The sequence below is a fragment of the Puma concolor genome, chromosome B4 (genome assembly GCF_028749965.1).
Source record: "Puma concolor isolate L17-30 chromosome B4, mPumCon1.1.hap2, whole genome shotgun sequence".
Classification (NCBI taxonomy): domain Eukaryota; kingdom Metazoa; phylum Chordata; class Mammalia; order Carnivora; family Felidae; genus Puma; species Puma concolor.
Window position 1 is genome coordinate 116,028,755 of NC_141673.1, and position 16,170 is coordinate 116,044,924.

Below are 16,170 nucleotides of genomic sequence, written 5' to 3' on the forward strand. Positions count from 1 at the left end.
TGTGTTGGATTAAACTACACATGCAAATGTAGCCTTTCCCTACTGTGGCACTGACAGGCTGCAAGGAATTGAATAGAGCTGTATTTTAAAGGCTGAGGAATTGCCAGGAACACGACATAGCTTGAAACCATCTAATTCTGTTCTCACCTGACAACAGCCCTTGAGCCAAAGAAGAGAGAGGCAAGGAGTAACTGACAGCAGGAAGGAAGTCCTACTGACTTCAACTGTATTTTCTCTTCTCTTCTATGATCACTTAGAGGCTTTGTGCCTCTAAGATTACAGATGGATACCAGTGGGCCATAAAATCCAGAAAAATGTAGAACTGAAATTAATCTGAGCTAGGTGGGCTCATATCAAGTCTTTCACATACTGAACAAAACTTTTTCCTTACCTTATTGCTGCAATCAGTTTTAATTAAGCAATGGCAATGGTAAGGAACTGAAGATTATCTCTACAATCTAATAAAACTATTTTTTAAAAATTTGGGAGGCGATACAGAGAAGTTAAGAGAAAACATTAAATTTGTTTGTAGTCTATATTTAGTTAACTAGAATTAAAACTTTGTATTAGAAGATCTTTGTAGATTAAAATTTCGCACATAATTAAATCTGCTCCTGAAAAGTAATACAAACTTACAGTGTCAGAGTTGTTCTATAGATTACAAAAAAAAAAGAAAGAAAATGCTAACACGTATTTTATGTGCCTCAATGATCATTTTAGACTTAAAAAAATGTCCAATGTCCAACCTTACAAAGAAAATGTCCAAATATCTGTGAACAGAAAATCACTTCCTTTGGAAACTCTAAACCAAATATGCTTTTTAAACCTCTTTTTAATTCTTAGTACAGATTTCTTGCCCAACAGAGTAAACCTAACTGAAGAACAAATGAAAACTAGCTTTTAAAAGAACTGTATACAAGAACACTGCATATGTATACAAGAACACTGACACCTGTTTGTTGGTTTCAGATGTGAAATCAAAACAGCAGAGCCATGAGGGTGCAGAACTTACTTGCTCCGTAACAATTCTATTAGTGAGTTCCCCAAACAGGTTAGAGTTTCTGACCTAAAATTTAGATGGGCAACCATTTTGAAAAGCACCACAAACTGTAAATCTGATTTCTGAATAGCAAGAATTACACACCACAAACACGAAAAAGTAACAGCTAAAGAAAAGTGACAGGTATGATGTGCCAGGCTCTTGACCTAGCACTTTCCTACGTACCTCACTCAAAACAATGTGTGAAGTAGGCACTACTGTCGTCCCCCCTGTGACAGATGAAACAACGGGGTCCCGGACAGGCTGAGCAGTCTACCAGGAAGCCAGGCTGGCTCCAGTCCCCTGTTTTCTAGCACCGCACTATTTGCTTCTAAAACTGAAAATTATTCCACAGGAAATGTCATGGAAGTTCTATTTCAATATGTCTCTATTTCGAACAGGAAGAAAGGAGGTTTCAAAAGTAAAAGAATATTGGAAATATATAGTAGAAACAGGGTTTTATTTTTGAAAACAAAAGTGACTAATATTTTAAAATACAATGTACCAATATTTTTACAGATCTGGCTTGGAATAGCTCGAATGCAGTGAATGAAGTGTCCGCACTCATATCTTAAAAACATGACCATTTTTGGAAATCACTACCAACCTGTTTTTATGTATATGTGAGTAAGAGTACAGTACTTTGCTTGAAGAATAAAAAATAAAAAATACATACTAAAGAGTACTAGCAAATTCGGAAGTTTTATTGTATCCACTGACTACATACGTACATATCTAGAAGTCCTTTTAAATGATTTCCACCCAGAGACAGATGTAGAGATCAACAATGGTTTGATCTGAAACCGGATTTTTACCGCTTTCTATGTACAGTTTATTTAAAGAACATTCCGATCTCCTTCCACCTGTTCCTCGTGGCTGACAGCTCAAAGTGCCGGTGGAAAGGAGGCTTATCAGACTGAAACCATCCCAGAACTTCAGACCGGAAAGGGGCCCCGTGAGAAGATCAGGGGAAAGTGGTTCCAGGTAGTCCAAGGAGCATGTTACCGCAGAAAACCAGTTCTTGGAGGAGGAGCCATCATGCCTGAGTACTAACTGTTCTTTTCCCGTTGGTGCTGGTGGCATTTTCTGGACCGCTACTTTTTATGGATTCCAGCAGGCTTTTAATTCTTTCACTTGCGGGCTTCTTCCTTACCCTCTCGGCGAGAGACGCGCTGTTCACGACAGACGGCAACAGCAGGGCCGCCAGCCCCCAGGGCTGACTCCTCGATGAGGAAGGCCGATCTTTATCTTCCTGATTTAAAATCCAGGCACTTTCTCTGGCCAGATCAACAAATTTTTGTAGCTGGCTTTGACTTACATTTTTGCTGATGTTGAGAGAAGTTTCAAAAGGATTCTGAATGTGTAATGGAGAAGATTCAGGTTTGTTTTGTTCCCTTCCCTATAGATTGTTATAAGGAAGAGAAATGCATAAATACACGAAAAGCTCAGATAGAACAACCATTTGGTTTAATAAAATGTTAAAAAACATGTAAAATCCCAGCATGAACTTTACAGAGTAAAGGATTTCTTTCCTAAGGGAACCAGGTATGTGTGCATGTCATGTGAACATGTACTTCTGATTTTTTTTTTACCACTGTAGTTCTGTGATTATTCTTTTTTTTTAAATTTTTTTTTCAACGTTTATTTATTTTTGAGACAGAGAGAGACAGAGCATGAACGGGGGAGGGGTTAGAGAGAGAGGGAGACACAGAATCGGAAACAGGCTCCAGGTTCTGAGCCATCAGCCCAGAGCCTGACGCGGGGCTCGAACTCACGGACCGCGAGATCGTGACCTGGCTGAAGTCGGACGCTTAACCGACTGCGCCACCCAGGCGCCCCTGTGATTATTCTTTAGAGAAAAATAAATTAGGTTTATGAGCTATGAATGATGATGCTCAGATGAGAGGCACCTCAACTAAGTCAACCAATAGAAGTATTCTTAAAATAACATAATTTTTACCTAACAGGATAAAGCTAGGAAGGGTAAAAAAAAATGACAAAGAAAAATAGCAGAAAATAAGATGAAGACACTTATTTTTAAGACTTGCTAAAAACATAATAGAAGCACACAAAATTAGAATCCTTAAATTAAATACGGTAATTAATGTTTCCCAAGTATAAAATCAGAAAGGAAGAGAAGGAACAAAGGATTATTCATTATTCATTTTAAAACACTGGAAGTTTCTTATTATATTCCTAAAGACCCAACTTCTATTCTGTGAGGCTCTAACAGGTACGACAACATCTCACAGAAGTAAAAGAAATGCTACAGCTGTGATCACACGACCAGCAGATGCAGTAGTCTCCACAAGCTTTTCCTCTTTCAAAGGCTATCACGTGTATTACTCAACTATTACAAAGCAAATGGCCAAGATTCCCCAATGTGAGCAGCACCTAGTGATTCCCTAACTTCTCTCATGCCCTAGCCAGCAGTGGTCCTGCCTATCCATCATCTTTGAGCCCTGGGGGTAAAGTACAAAAAGGATAAAGAACTTCGTATGATCAGCGACCTTTTTCTCATATGGAATCTGACTCCATACTAGCTTGCATTTCAGAGCTCTGTGTCCCCTCCCCTGCCCTTCCCCACACTTTTTTTGTTGCTGTTAAACAAAATCTCCATGAGCAGGATAAGAGTTAGGTGAGAATGAACAAAGGCGAGCTAAAGAAACAACAGAAAAAAAAACCTGAGGATGTGTTTTATGTAGCCAGTCTTACAATGGTTATAATTAAGTACCCAAATGCTAAACACAAACCCAGAGAGCTACCTCAAGTATCCCGCACCATGAACAAATTTTGCCTAGGGTTCTGCTCTAGATTTTCTTGTTTTAGAAAAATGTCTATCATTCCAGCTACTCAGATGAACCAAAATCATAAATTCATTTCCCTAAATAAATTTAGGGCTCAAACTGACAGAATCACTAAAACCTCCATGGCTGTGTATCCTACTTCTTCCACAAACACAAAAGCAGTTTAGAAAGAACTGTATAAGGGCACCTGAGTGGCTCAGTTGGTTGAGGGTCTGACTCAATTTCTGCTCAGGTCATGATCCCAAGATCCTGGGATCAAGCTGCATATCGGATTCTGAGCTGAGCCTGGAGCCTGCTTAAGGTTCTCTCTCCTTCTCGCTCTGCCCCTCCCCCACTTGTTCTCGTTCTCTCTCTCTCAAATAAAAATTAAAAAACAAAACAAAACACTGTAGGGGCGCTGGGTGGCTCAGTCGGACTCTCGGTCTTGGTTCAGGTTATGACCGCGCACAGTTCTGGAGTTCGAGCCCCACCTCGGGCTCTGCGTTGATTGTGTGGAGCCTCCTCGAGATTCTGTCTCTCCTGCTCTCTGCCCCTCCCCTGCTTGTGCTTGCTCTCTCTCTCAGAAAAAAAAAAAAAAAAAAAAAAAAAAAAAAGAACTGTATATAAAATTATGTTTTCCAGAAACATTTTTAGCATATATTCTGTATTTTGAAGGATGTAGTATTAGATGCTGAAAGAGCTGGTTTTTGCTCTTCCAAATAATTAGGTGACTGATCTTATTCAAGTTAGGCAGCTCCTACAGGCTTCAATTTCCTTATTAGTATCTATTACTGCAGAGTTGAAATACAGTAACACATTAGAGTACTTTGTGAACTAAACTAATTCAGTATTAGTACAGCAGAAGACCAGATACTTAATCACCAAATATTAAAATATTATTTACCTGTCGGATATTTATGGAATTTTTATTGAAAGCGAAATTTCCAAAATATTCAAAAAATTCTTTCAGTAGTAATTCTGCAAGAAAATAAAACAAGGAGAATAAGAAGAAGGTCTATTTCAACTTTAAAAAAACGCAAACAGAGAAAGAAAACACCTACCTAGTGTTTCTGTGTTTCCCGAAGGTTTAATTTTATTCAAGTCACGAACAAAGGTACAGTTGTGGCCTTCTATTACACATTTATCTTCTGCATCTTAAATAAACAGAAACGGAAAATATTTCACACTCTATTTCAAAGATATTGGCCTACTTCAGAAGAGAAATTCAGAATTAACTAAATCAAAGTTACAGATGAATGTGTCCTATCATTAGTCAATGCTATGTATGTTTACAGTTAATAGGTCTTAAAACTCCATTAAAACAAGATTTGAGACTAATTATAGTACAACGAAATTAGCATTACATTTTTTTTTTTTTTATCATACTAGAACTATCAACAACCCAATGACTCTTAATCTATCTTTTCAGGAAATCAGCTTCTCAGTTATACATGAAAATGCAGACAGTTCCCATCTTTCACCAGCTCTAATCTTGGCTCTATTTTTTTATCAATAATATTTAATCTCCTCTCCATTTCTGTCCTTACCACCCTTTCATGCATATTATTTTCAACAATTCATCCATGACACAAACTGAATGCTCTGAGAGTTTTGAACAACCTCTGGCAAGTTCTAAAATGCAGTGATCTAGCAACCAGAATTCACCACCACATAGTAAATGGCATACTGGACGTTAGCATTCACCTTTTCTAATAGTATTTGTACCTACAGAAGTAATCCCTTCCCTCATGATAAATATACAGCCACCATGAAATCCCTCAGCCATTCTAATCTACATTCCACTGTACAATCAGCAGGCAAATGCCCACTCTTCAAAAATCTAATTAACAGCCGCCTCATCTGAAAGCATTTCCTAATTCCAAGTGGGCCATCCTTGTCCTGTGCCCCATGAGCACTTGTCTGACTGCACTGTGACTGCAGGCACACTTTCCACTCCCCTACCCCACTCTGGGATGACAAATGTCATGGTCCTATTCATTATTCCCCCTCCCCACACCCAATCCAGCTACAACAAGTGTCTAGCATACAGTAGGCACATAACCAGTAATGTGAATGATCAATGAATGCCTATGATCCCCAGCAGGGGGATTAAATATAGAAATTAGAAAGAGATAAATAAGGGTCCTTCAAATTTTTGTTTTTTTGTGTGTGTGGTGTTGGCATTTTTTGGGTAGACCTGGGTTACGAATGTAATTTCTCAAAAATTATTCTAGATCCTAACATGTTAATTTTAATAATTTATAGTACCCTGAAGAACTTGTTACACTTAGTTACACTTAGGTTTTTTATGGGACCCAGACACATGTTTTATTCTTTTACACTATCAATAGGTTATACTTCTTGTGACAACAGTGCCAGTCACATATGTCGATGTTCTTTTAGTTTCTCAGAAATGTATGTCCAATTAAAGCATTCCTACCATAGAAAAATGAGCTCCATGTCAAAATATTTCTAGGGCTAAGCTGTCTCTGTGACCACTGCTCTTCACTAAAAGGGTTTTTTAACAGAAAGCATTAAAACTTGAAGGAAAAAAAAGTATCTTCTGATTTAAGATGGGACCATCTTTGTTTTTTCAAAATCCCTAAGGCATTCAAACCTAGCAGCCTGGTGGCCAAGGCTCTCCCCTCCTTTGTCTGTCCCCCATTGTTTACTGTAACACCCAGACAACATCTACGCAGTCCAATATAACAGTCACCAGCCACGGGTGGCTATTAAAATAAAATATTCAGTCCCTGGACCACACTAACCATATTCCAAGCCACAAGTGACCAGCACCTACCCTATGTACAACATGGATACAGGACACTTCTATCATCATAGAAAGTTCTATTGGATAGTGCTGCCTTAGAAAAATGATTCTCAGGGTGCCTGGGTGGCTCATTCAGTTAAGCGTCCGACTTCAACTTAGATCATGACCTCACGGGTTGCAAGTTCGAGCCCCACATCGCGCTCTCTGTTGTCAGTGCAGAGCCCGCTTCAGAGCCTCTGTCTCCTTCTCTCAGCCCTTCCCCCACTTATGCACTCTGGCTCTCAAAAATAAACATTAAAAAAAAGGAAAAAATTATTCTCAACCTATTCTGACACAGGAAGCCCTATCACTATTAGTTTAAACCTGTGGCACTTTTTTCTTAAAAGTATTATATGAAACACTGGCAAAAATTAATAAGTAAATACAAACTCTCTCAGTTGTAAGGAAAATAGCCATGTAATAAGCAACTTAACTCATATTAGGAGCTTGATGACACATTCCTTCAACTTCACCTTTAGTGAACTTAAAAACTATGAAAAAGTAAGGTTATGCATTTACTAAATTTGATTTTCTGGCTTCCTTGGGAAACCTTAGACCCTCACGGATTGGTACGTCAATTACTCTTTCAGCAGAGTACACATGATGAATGAAATTCACTGAATAATGTTCTCGCAGCCACAGCCAGATAGATAAACTTACCCACATTTTTTCAGGGTACTAATATCCACGCTATAGTAACTCATAATTAGTCACAGAGATCACTACTGGCACTTACCCAGGGGCTGCAGTACAGATAATCCTGTCTACGGGTTGTGTGATTGTTTACGTTAATCTTTCTGGTCAAATGAGCAAAATCTACATTGTGCCAGCTACATGCATTTCTAATAAGTAACCTGAAGTTGAGAAGCACGAATATTAGGGACATAACAGGCATAAAGTTCATATGAAGGCTTACTATTTTTTTCTTCGATAACAAATCTTTTATGATGTCCTGGTTTTTTACGAGGAGCTGGAGCAAAACTTGAATACCTAAAAATCGTATAACTATATTCAGCTTCTATTATAACTATTAACAGGTCCAAACCTTCCTGAGGTCAGTAGTAATTAAATGGGATAAGCAAAAAGGTGATCCCTGCTGTACTAATTAACGCAGGCTGCTGCATACAGGGCAGGGAGTCCTATACACTTAGACATTAGACACACTGGCAGTTTGCTTCCTTCTAACCCACCCAGCCAGAACCCTTTTTGAGAATGCATATCCAAGCAACTGCCTCTCAAGTGCCTGGATGTAACTTTGAGAAGAGTGTAAGTGTTATGGTTATATCCGTGTTTCAAAGTAGCTTTACTGATTGTCTTGTAGCTCACTCAACTCCAGAATGCGACTCATACTTAGACACTATTCTTCACATACGTACATCTATAATATAGACTGTTCCCTATTAATCACTTATGCTAATCAACAGACAGGTGAAGTTCTACCTGCTCCTCCCACCATGCCATATGCTCCAGTGACACTCAGCCTCCCTCGGAGGGAGCCTATATACCAGTTATGAGCACATGCTATGGGGTGAAGGTGATGAAACGAACACAAGCATCTATCTTCACCCCCTCCCAAAACACCTATGAACTGACAGTAAAATGACATAAAATCTTGAAGACAGAGAACAGAAGAAATAAGAACCAAAAATTTTTCAGTGAAGAACAGATGGACAAGTAGCAAAGACTTAGGAACTCTGAAAAGACTAAATCCTAAACTAGTAGTAAAGAAAGCCAAAAAAAAGGGACGCCTTGGGTGGCTCAGTCCGTTAAGCGTCTGACTCCTGATTTCAGTTCAGGTCATGATCTCATGGTTTGTGGGATCAAGCCTCCTGTCAGGCTCTGTGCTGACAGTGCCCAGCCTGCTTAGGATTCTCTCTCTCTCTCTCCCTTCCCCACTCTCTCTGTCTGAAAATAAATAAACTTAAAAAAAAAAAAAAAAAAGCAAAGAAAAAACCAGATCTACAAGGCAGAGCTCTCTCCCAACAACTCAGGAAATAGAAACACCAGGTCTAACTGGAAGCTCCCTGGTTAAAGAAGCAGTTAGACTCCCCCAGATCTCTTCCTCCCTGACAGAAAACCTTTAGAGTACTTTGGAGTACTTGGAGAGGGTAAAAGAGAGGGTATCTACACACGGAGTTACAAGGCATGGCTGTGGTTGGGAAAATTGTTCTAAAAGCAAGAAGAAAAGCACAGTAAATATCAAAGTTACAGCATGCTAGTAACTGGGTCTTTTGTTCCAGACCAAAACAAAAACAAAGCAAAAAAAAAATTTTTTTTAAGTCATCTCTGGGGAATCTGAATAGCTCAAGAGGAATGACCTGGGGAAAGTGACATAAAAAGTGCCCACCAATGCAATAGTCCAGCTACACTGCCCTACAGTGAAGCTCAGAGTCAACAAGCCCCACCTAAGCTCAGAGATTCAAATGAACTTTTTAGTTTCCAACTCAAACATGAGCAGAAAATCAAAGATTATCAGACACCTGAAGAAGGCCTCTAAGAGGACACGAAACTTAAAAAATGAAATAAAATGAAAAAAGCTACTTAGAAACAAAAGAGGCCACATAAGAAAGAATTAATTCACAGAATAATAGATGATTCTGACTATTCTGAGAAAAGATTTAGACAACTGGTAGCAAGTTGGAGATTCAAGTAATGTTAAGCACATAAAAAACTAAGCAAACAAACTATAAACTCCAAAGAACAGAAAAAGTTGGGTAGGAAAGGAAATTAATTTTAGTTTACTCCATGGATTAAACAGGAATAGCATTTACATAGTCATAATATATAGAATGCAAAGCAGGGGGGCCTGGGTGGTTCAGTTAGTTAAGCATCCAACTCTTGATTTCAGCTCAGGTCATGATCTCGCAGTTTGTGAGATTAAGCCCTGCTTTGGGCTCTGTGCTGACAGCATGGAGCCTGCTTGGGATTCTCTCTCTTTCTATCTCTCTCTCTCTCTGCCTGTCCCTTACTCACATTCTTTCTCTCAAAAAAAAAAAATAAATAAGCATTAAAAAAAAAAGTGCATAATAAAACTATGCTACAGCCATATTCAGAATATGAGGGGTGGAAGAGACGTGTGTATGGTGAGGGCTACAGGGGGAAGAAGATAATTCCTCTTTTTTCATAAAGGGAAGTCATATATGATGCTTAAAACTAAAACTCAAGAAACATGGTCATTGTTTTGCAATATATACAAATATTGAATCATCACACTGTATACCTAAAACCAATATAATGTTGTATAGGTCAATTATACTCCCCAACTACATAAAGAAATTAAAGCATTTTATTTTGAGAATATGGTTTAAAACAGCAAACAGATCATCTAAGAGTTAAAAGTGGTGCCCACAAAGGGCAAAATGACTCGAAGGCAGAGGCTCAGAGTGGAAGTTATTGTTATGAAATTTGTAGAATCTTTTACTCTTTAACTATTTAACTATGTGTATCTATAACTTTGATAAAACTGAACTTTAAAAATCATAGTCCTTTTGGGACTCCTGGGTGGTTCAGTCGGCTGGGCATCCGACTTCAGATCAGGTCATGATCTCACAGTTTGTGAGTTCGAGCCCTGTGTCGGACTCTGTGCTGACAGCTTTGAGCCTGGAGCCTGCGTCAGATTCTGTGTCTCCTCTCTCTGCCCCTTCTCTGCTCACGCTCTCTCGCTCTCTCAAAAATAAATAAACATTAAAAAAAAAAAAATCATAGTTCTTTTCACCAAACATCAATCATTAAGACAGTGAAAAGAGAACCACAGTTATGTATTTATTTGACACATAAAGACATACACATGTATCCACAACATGTGACAAAGGACTCGTATGCAGAACATATAAAGGATTCCTGCAAATGAATCCCTTAAAAAGGACAGATAGGTGGGACGCCTGGGTGGCTCAGTCAGTTAAGAATCTGACTTCGGCTCAGGTCATAATCTTGCAGTTCGCTGAGTTCAAGCGCCCCATGTTGGGCTCTGTGCTGACAGCTCAGAGCCTGGAGCCTGCTTCGGATTCTGTGTCTCCCTCTCTCTCTACCCCTCCCCCACTCACGCTCTACCCCTGTCTCTCAAAAATAAATAAATATTAAAAAATTTTTTTAAATAAATAAATAAAAAGGACAGATAGGGGTGCCTGGGTGGCTAGGTCAGCATCCTACTCTTGATTTCGGCTCAGATCATAATCTCAGGGTTCCTGGGACTGATGAGCCCTGTATCGGGCTCTGTGCTGACGGCATGGAACCTGCTTGGGATTCTCTCTCTCCTCTTTCTCTGCCCCTCCCCCTACTTGTGCGCGCTCTCTCTCTCTCTCTCAAAATAAACACTTAAAAAAATGTTTTTAAATAAATAAAGAGAGAGAGAGTGCAAGAGAAAAACAGGCAAAAGACTGAAAGAAACATCACAAGAGATACCCAAATAGCTGACAGATACATATATGTGTATGAAAAGGGGGTCAATGTCATTAGGGAAAAGAAAATCAAAACACACCATGATGCCACTACGCGTGCATTTGGAATAGCTACCATAAAACAAGATAGTATCACGTGTTGGCAAAGACACAGAGCAATTTGAACCTGTACATAACGCCTGTGGGAGTTTACACTCTGGAGAACTGTTTGGCAGTGTCTATTAAAGCTGAATATACCCAAATCCTAAGACTCAGAAATTCTATTCCTAGTTTATACTTGAAAGACAGGAGTACCTATGCTCACCAAAAGATATGTGTTAGGATGATATGAGCAATTACTTGTAATAGTCCCAAACTACAAATTATTCAAATACCCATCAAAAATAGAATTAAAAATATCTTTTGGTATCTTCACGTAAAAGAATACTGCACAGTAATGAGCATGAATGATCCACAAATATGCTAACAGTAGGAATGAATCTCCTCAACACAATGCTGAGCGGGAAGAAACCAGACACAAAGCAATACACACGACATGATGCCCTTTAGCTAAGAGACATAAACAGGTAAAAGCAAGTCCATTGTTGGGAAGGGGTGTGGGGATGTGTAGGGACTTGGAGGGAACACACCAGTACTTCTGCAGTATTTATTCAGTCTGAGTGATGTTCACTTGGGTGTATTCAGTTAGTCAAAATTGGTGGGTGTGTGTGTGTGTGTGTGTGTGTGTGTGTGTGTGTGCGCGCGCGCGCACATACTTCTGTATTATATTTCAGTTACCTTAAGAAATTTAGAAAACCTCTCAACGCCTCAGTCTCTTCACCTATAAAATGAAAATATAATTCTGCCTCATAAGACTTGTTGGGAGGACTGAATGAGATGGTGTGTAAGATTTTTTAGCTAAATGCCTGGCACAGAGTTAGCACTCAAGAAATTGTTCGGCAGTCAGTCACAGAGCTACCAATGAAAACTTTCTTCCATTCGGGGGTTTCTGCATCAACACTACCAACAATACCGTACCCAGTCATTTCTTCCTCAAACCTTTAATTCATCACAGGAAAGAAGTCCTAAACAAAAAACTGTAATCAAACAACTGTTTATAAAAGGAAAATGCCACACGAAGCACTAAGCACAGAAATAAAGACAGTAAAACCAAAAAAGGAGAGAACGCACGATAAGAGACATGGGGGGTATGAGGAGAAGTGGAGATTATACAAAAACACAGAGAAACAGAAATTCAAGAATAACCAAAACATGAAAGTTGCCATCATGCTCAGTAAAAAAGTTTTCAATTTTATAATGTTCACCCAGCATCTGAAATCTACTTACTGAACTTCCACTATGGACCCAATCCTATGCCAGGAACAGAAGATGCAGAAATGAATCAGAGACTGCGTGCCCTAGAAAGGCCTGGCCACCTTGGGTAGATAAATCGGCTATGTTACAGCTGTCAATGAGCAGGTGTGCACCAAGGACTTGGAGGCCACCAGAGCACCACCTCCTGCGAGGAAGGCGGGAGGGAGCCAGACAGGGGTGACCTAACACGAGAGATCTGGGACTCGGTTTGTCTTCTTTCTTCGCTGGCCTAATCTTGAGGAGGTTCTCCACATAAACTGAGGAGGTAGCGAGAAAGCAATTTCAGGCAAAGACAGAGATGTAAAAAAGACCAAAACATCTGAGGATCAGCGAGGAGTTTAGAGTGCTGCCGCTCCTGATTTGCACAAAGAAGTGAATGTGAGACGAGAGGAGGAAAAGGACGATCAAAGAGACCCCTAAATACAACTCTACAATGTTTGGACTTATTCTAAGCTCCAAACAGTGGTTTATCAAGTCCTAGAAGTGCTCATAGGTGTTCCACAAATTTATGCGCCTTTTATTAATAAACAGGCAAGCAAACGTATTTTTTCTTTTTTAAGAAATAAGAATTGAGAGCCTCTATTTGGATATCAAGTGAGGGGCACGACTCAGAAGAAACAAAATGTACACAAGACTTAACTCACTCAGCCCATCAATCATAGAATACCCAAGACGATTTTGATTATTTCATGGTCTAACACTGTTTTCATTCTTGGCCAGAGACTGGTGAATACATATCAATGTGGAACCACTGGTTAAAATCAGGAAGGGTAAAAAAACATGGAATTTGAAAAATACATTTAAATGAACAGAAGAAGAAACTTTGATAACTTCTTCTTAAAATACTCACCACATCCTTAATATACATTCACTTATGAAAAATTCTTTGATAGCAAATTCAAGATATCATTAGAACTTCAAAACCAAAGATAAAAAAGTAGCAATAATTCTGTCAAATTTGCTTTTTCATTTATTGACAATTCATTTCATTTATCGGCAATTTCAGAGTAGTAACGGCAACAACAAATTCAAACTTAGTGTTTAAAAGCTAACACAGAAAAATTTTAAACCACCAATGTGGTATTTTAAAACAGAAAATTAAACAATTCCAAAATCAGTTTTGTCTGTTTTGATGCCATTAGATGTGAATAAATTTAAACTGTTTTAAAAAATAGATTTGAAATAAAAACTCAACATACTGTAAATGTGTCCATAGATCATATTCTTTTTCTAAAATAACTAGCAGAAAGTTTTTAGAAAGTTACTGAAGGATTTCAAGAGCCATCAAGATGTGAGGGATAGTTTGCTCCCAGCATAAACTTGCCTTAGTTCTTCCTACTTTCTACAGATTCTACTCTTTCCTTATTTGCTGAACTCCAAAAGTTCCATGATTTTTTTCCCAAAATGGTCTCTATGAGGGCAGTTTTAAGCATCAATGCACACAGCAAAGGTTAAAGAGGAAGCACTATTTACAGGTTGCTTACTGGTGAGGATCTCCCCACATTTAATATTTAATGCATGTGTGTACATATGTCTTACGTCTACCAGATTGAGTTACCTTAGAACAACGTCCATATCGTCACTGCACCAAAAAATAACACCTGATGTAGAATAAGTCACCAATAAATATTTAGTGAATGAATGACACCAAACAATGAGATGAGCACAGCCATGGATGCTGCCCATTTATTTCAACCTCAACAGTGAGATATGTGACTACTACCCTACCTTCTGAAAACTTCCCAGTTTCCATTAACCCATCATACTGAGCTTTTTTAAAGCTCAACTTTAAGCCATGCAGTACTTAACAGCGTTCACAGGAAGGAATTACTTCTAATTTGGATAAGAGAAAGTGGCATAGATGAGAGAATTTAGAGAAGTCACAATCCAGGCAGAAAAACAAACAGCATGAACCAAAGTGCTAAGACAGAATACAAGGAGTCATCACCATAGCGAGTGGAATGTGGGAGCACATGAAGAGGACGAATGAGAGAAGGGGCTGGGAAATCAGGGACGGCTCCATAAGTGAAGATCTCAAATACGAAGCTGAGTAAACCGAGGTTTACTCCACAGGGAATAAAATCTCTTTTAAGGTTATTTTAAACACGGAAGATTCAGGGATATACTTTAGAAGTATTATCCTGCAGCAATACACAGGACGGGCAGAAGATAGAGCATGTATACATTTTCAGTGTATCCCTTGTTTACCTTCCTTTTAGAATTTTTAATTTTTTTTAACGTTAATTTATTACTGAGAGACAGAGCATGAGCATGGGAGAGGCAGAGAGAGGGGGACACACAGAATCAGAAGTAAGCTCCAGGTTTCAAGCTGTCAGCACAGAGCCCGACATGGGGCTCGAACTCACAAACAGCAAGATCATGACCTGAGCTGAAGTCGGACACTTAACCGACTGAGCCACCCAGGTGCCCACCTTCCGTTTAGAATTTAGAACTCTAATACTTTAATATCTCTTCTGGCAGTCTACCAAAATGTCAAATAATTTGTGACATAAATAACATAATAATTTTAAAATAATTCACCTAAGACTGCTTGTAAACTTTTAACTAAAAACCACATTTAGGATCTTTAAAACCTCATGGAACAGTTTTTAGCTTCTTTAAAAATAAATCTGGGGGCACCTGGGTGGCTCAGTCACTTAGGCGTCCAACTTCGGCTCAGGTCATGTTTTCACAGTTTGTGAGTTCCAGCCCTGCGTCAGGCTCTGTGCCGATGGCTCAGAGCCTGGAGCCTGCTTCAGATTCTGTGTCTCCCTCTCTCTCTGCCCCTCCCCTGCTCATGCTCTGTCTCTCTCTCTCTCTCTCTCTCTCTCAAAAATATATATTATGTATATTATATATATAAAAATATAAATATAATTATATACATATATAGTTAATATATAAATAAATAAATACATCTGGAAGTTCAGATTTGGAAAGCCATCCTGAAACTATGATCCACTCAGAAGCTGTATCTGGCATAGGTTTTTTTTTTTTTCCCAATGTCATTCCAGGCTTGGTCAACTAAGAGAGAGGCTCCAACTGTCTCATGATAATTGTAAACAACCTTGCCAACTGACACAAATAAGGCAGAACTCTAAAGACCTCAGCTTTGCAAATCCTCTGCTCTCATGACCCCTGGTGGGCATTAAAAAAATAAAAAACACTTAAATTTTAGATTCACAATGTTTTAAAAATACAGAAGACAAATTATATGACTAATAAACAAACACACATGTCTTTGATAACACATGGTAATTATATTATTTAAAACATCAGAAAGAGAAAATAGATTGCTTCTAGTCTTACCTGCTAGGGTTTTCAGGGAGTCTAGCGTTGGAAGAATAGGGGGTGATCTCCTCTGGAGAAAAAAGATGACCATCATTGTAAGAGAGAAATTTGTAATCCAAGAACCAGGAATACTGCTCGTTAATGAGTGTGCTCGAGCCCAACATCGAATACTGAACACCAAGGCTCTCACTCGTGAATCAAGAGCACCATATATATAAAGGAGTTCAGAACTTTTCAAGGCAATCCTTCAAAAGAAAAAACAAAAAAAGAATTTTCAAACCACCAAATTATGGCTCCAGACTAGAATAAAACACATACCTGGGAACATATGTAAATATCTTACCATTTCTGAGTGTATTCAGAACACCATGATCAGATAATCAGAAGCATTATGTATTTGCAACATAAAACTGAATGTGAATGGTTGATTATCAAACACATTCATTACCACTAAAATATTCTTTAAATGTTGACAATCATGATGTAGTTATAAAA

General features: G+C 38.7%; 1 protein-coding gene across 1 annotated transcript in view; it reads right to left on the minus strand.

Moving 5' to 3' along the window:
• Nucleotides 1–1,480: 1,480 nt before the first annotated feature.
• Nucleotides 1,481–16,170, minus strand: part of MTPAP (mitochondrial poly(A) polymerase) — a 31,933-nt gene continuing 17,243 nt past the window's right edge. Inside the window, exons 6-9 of the mRNA XM_025930542.2 lie at nt 15,694–15,920; nt 4,887–4,979; nt 4,730–4,803; nt 1,481–2,438 (exon numbers count right to left, since the gene is read on the minus strand). Of these exons, the coding sequence (XP_025786327.1) occupies nt 2,076–2,438; nt 4,730–4,803; nt 4,887–4,979; nt 15,694–15,920 (757 nt within the window). The 3' untranslated portion in view covers nt 1,481–2,075. The remainder of the gene's footprint in view (nt 2,439–4,729; nt 4,804–4,886; nt 4,980–15,693; nt 15,921–16,170) is intronic.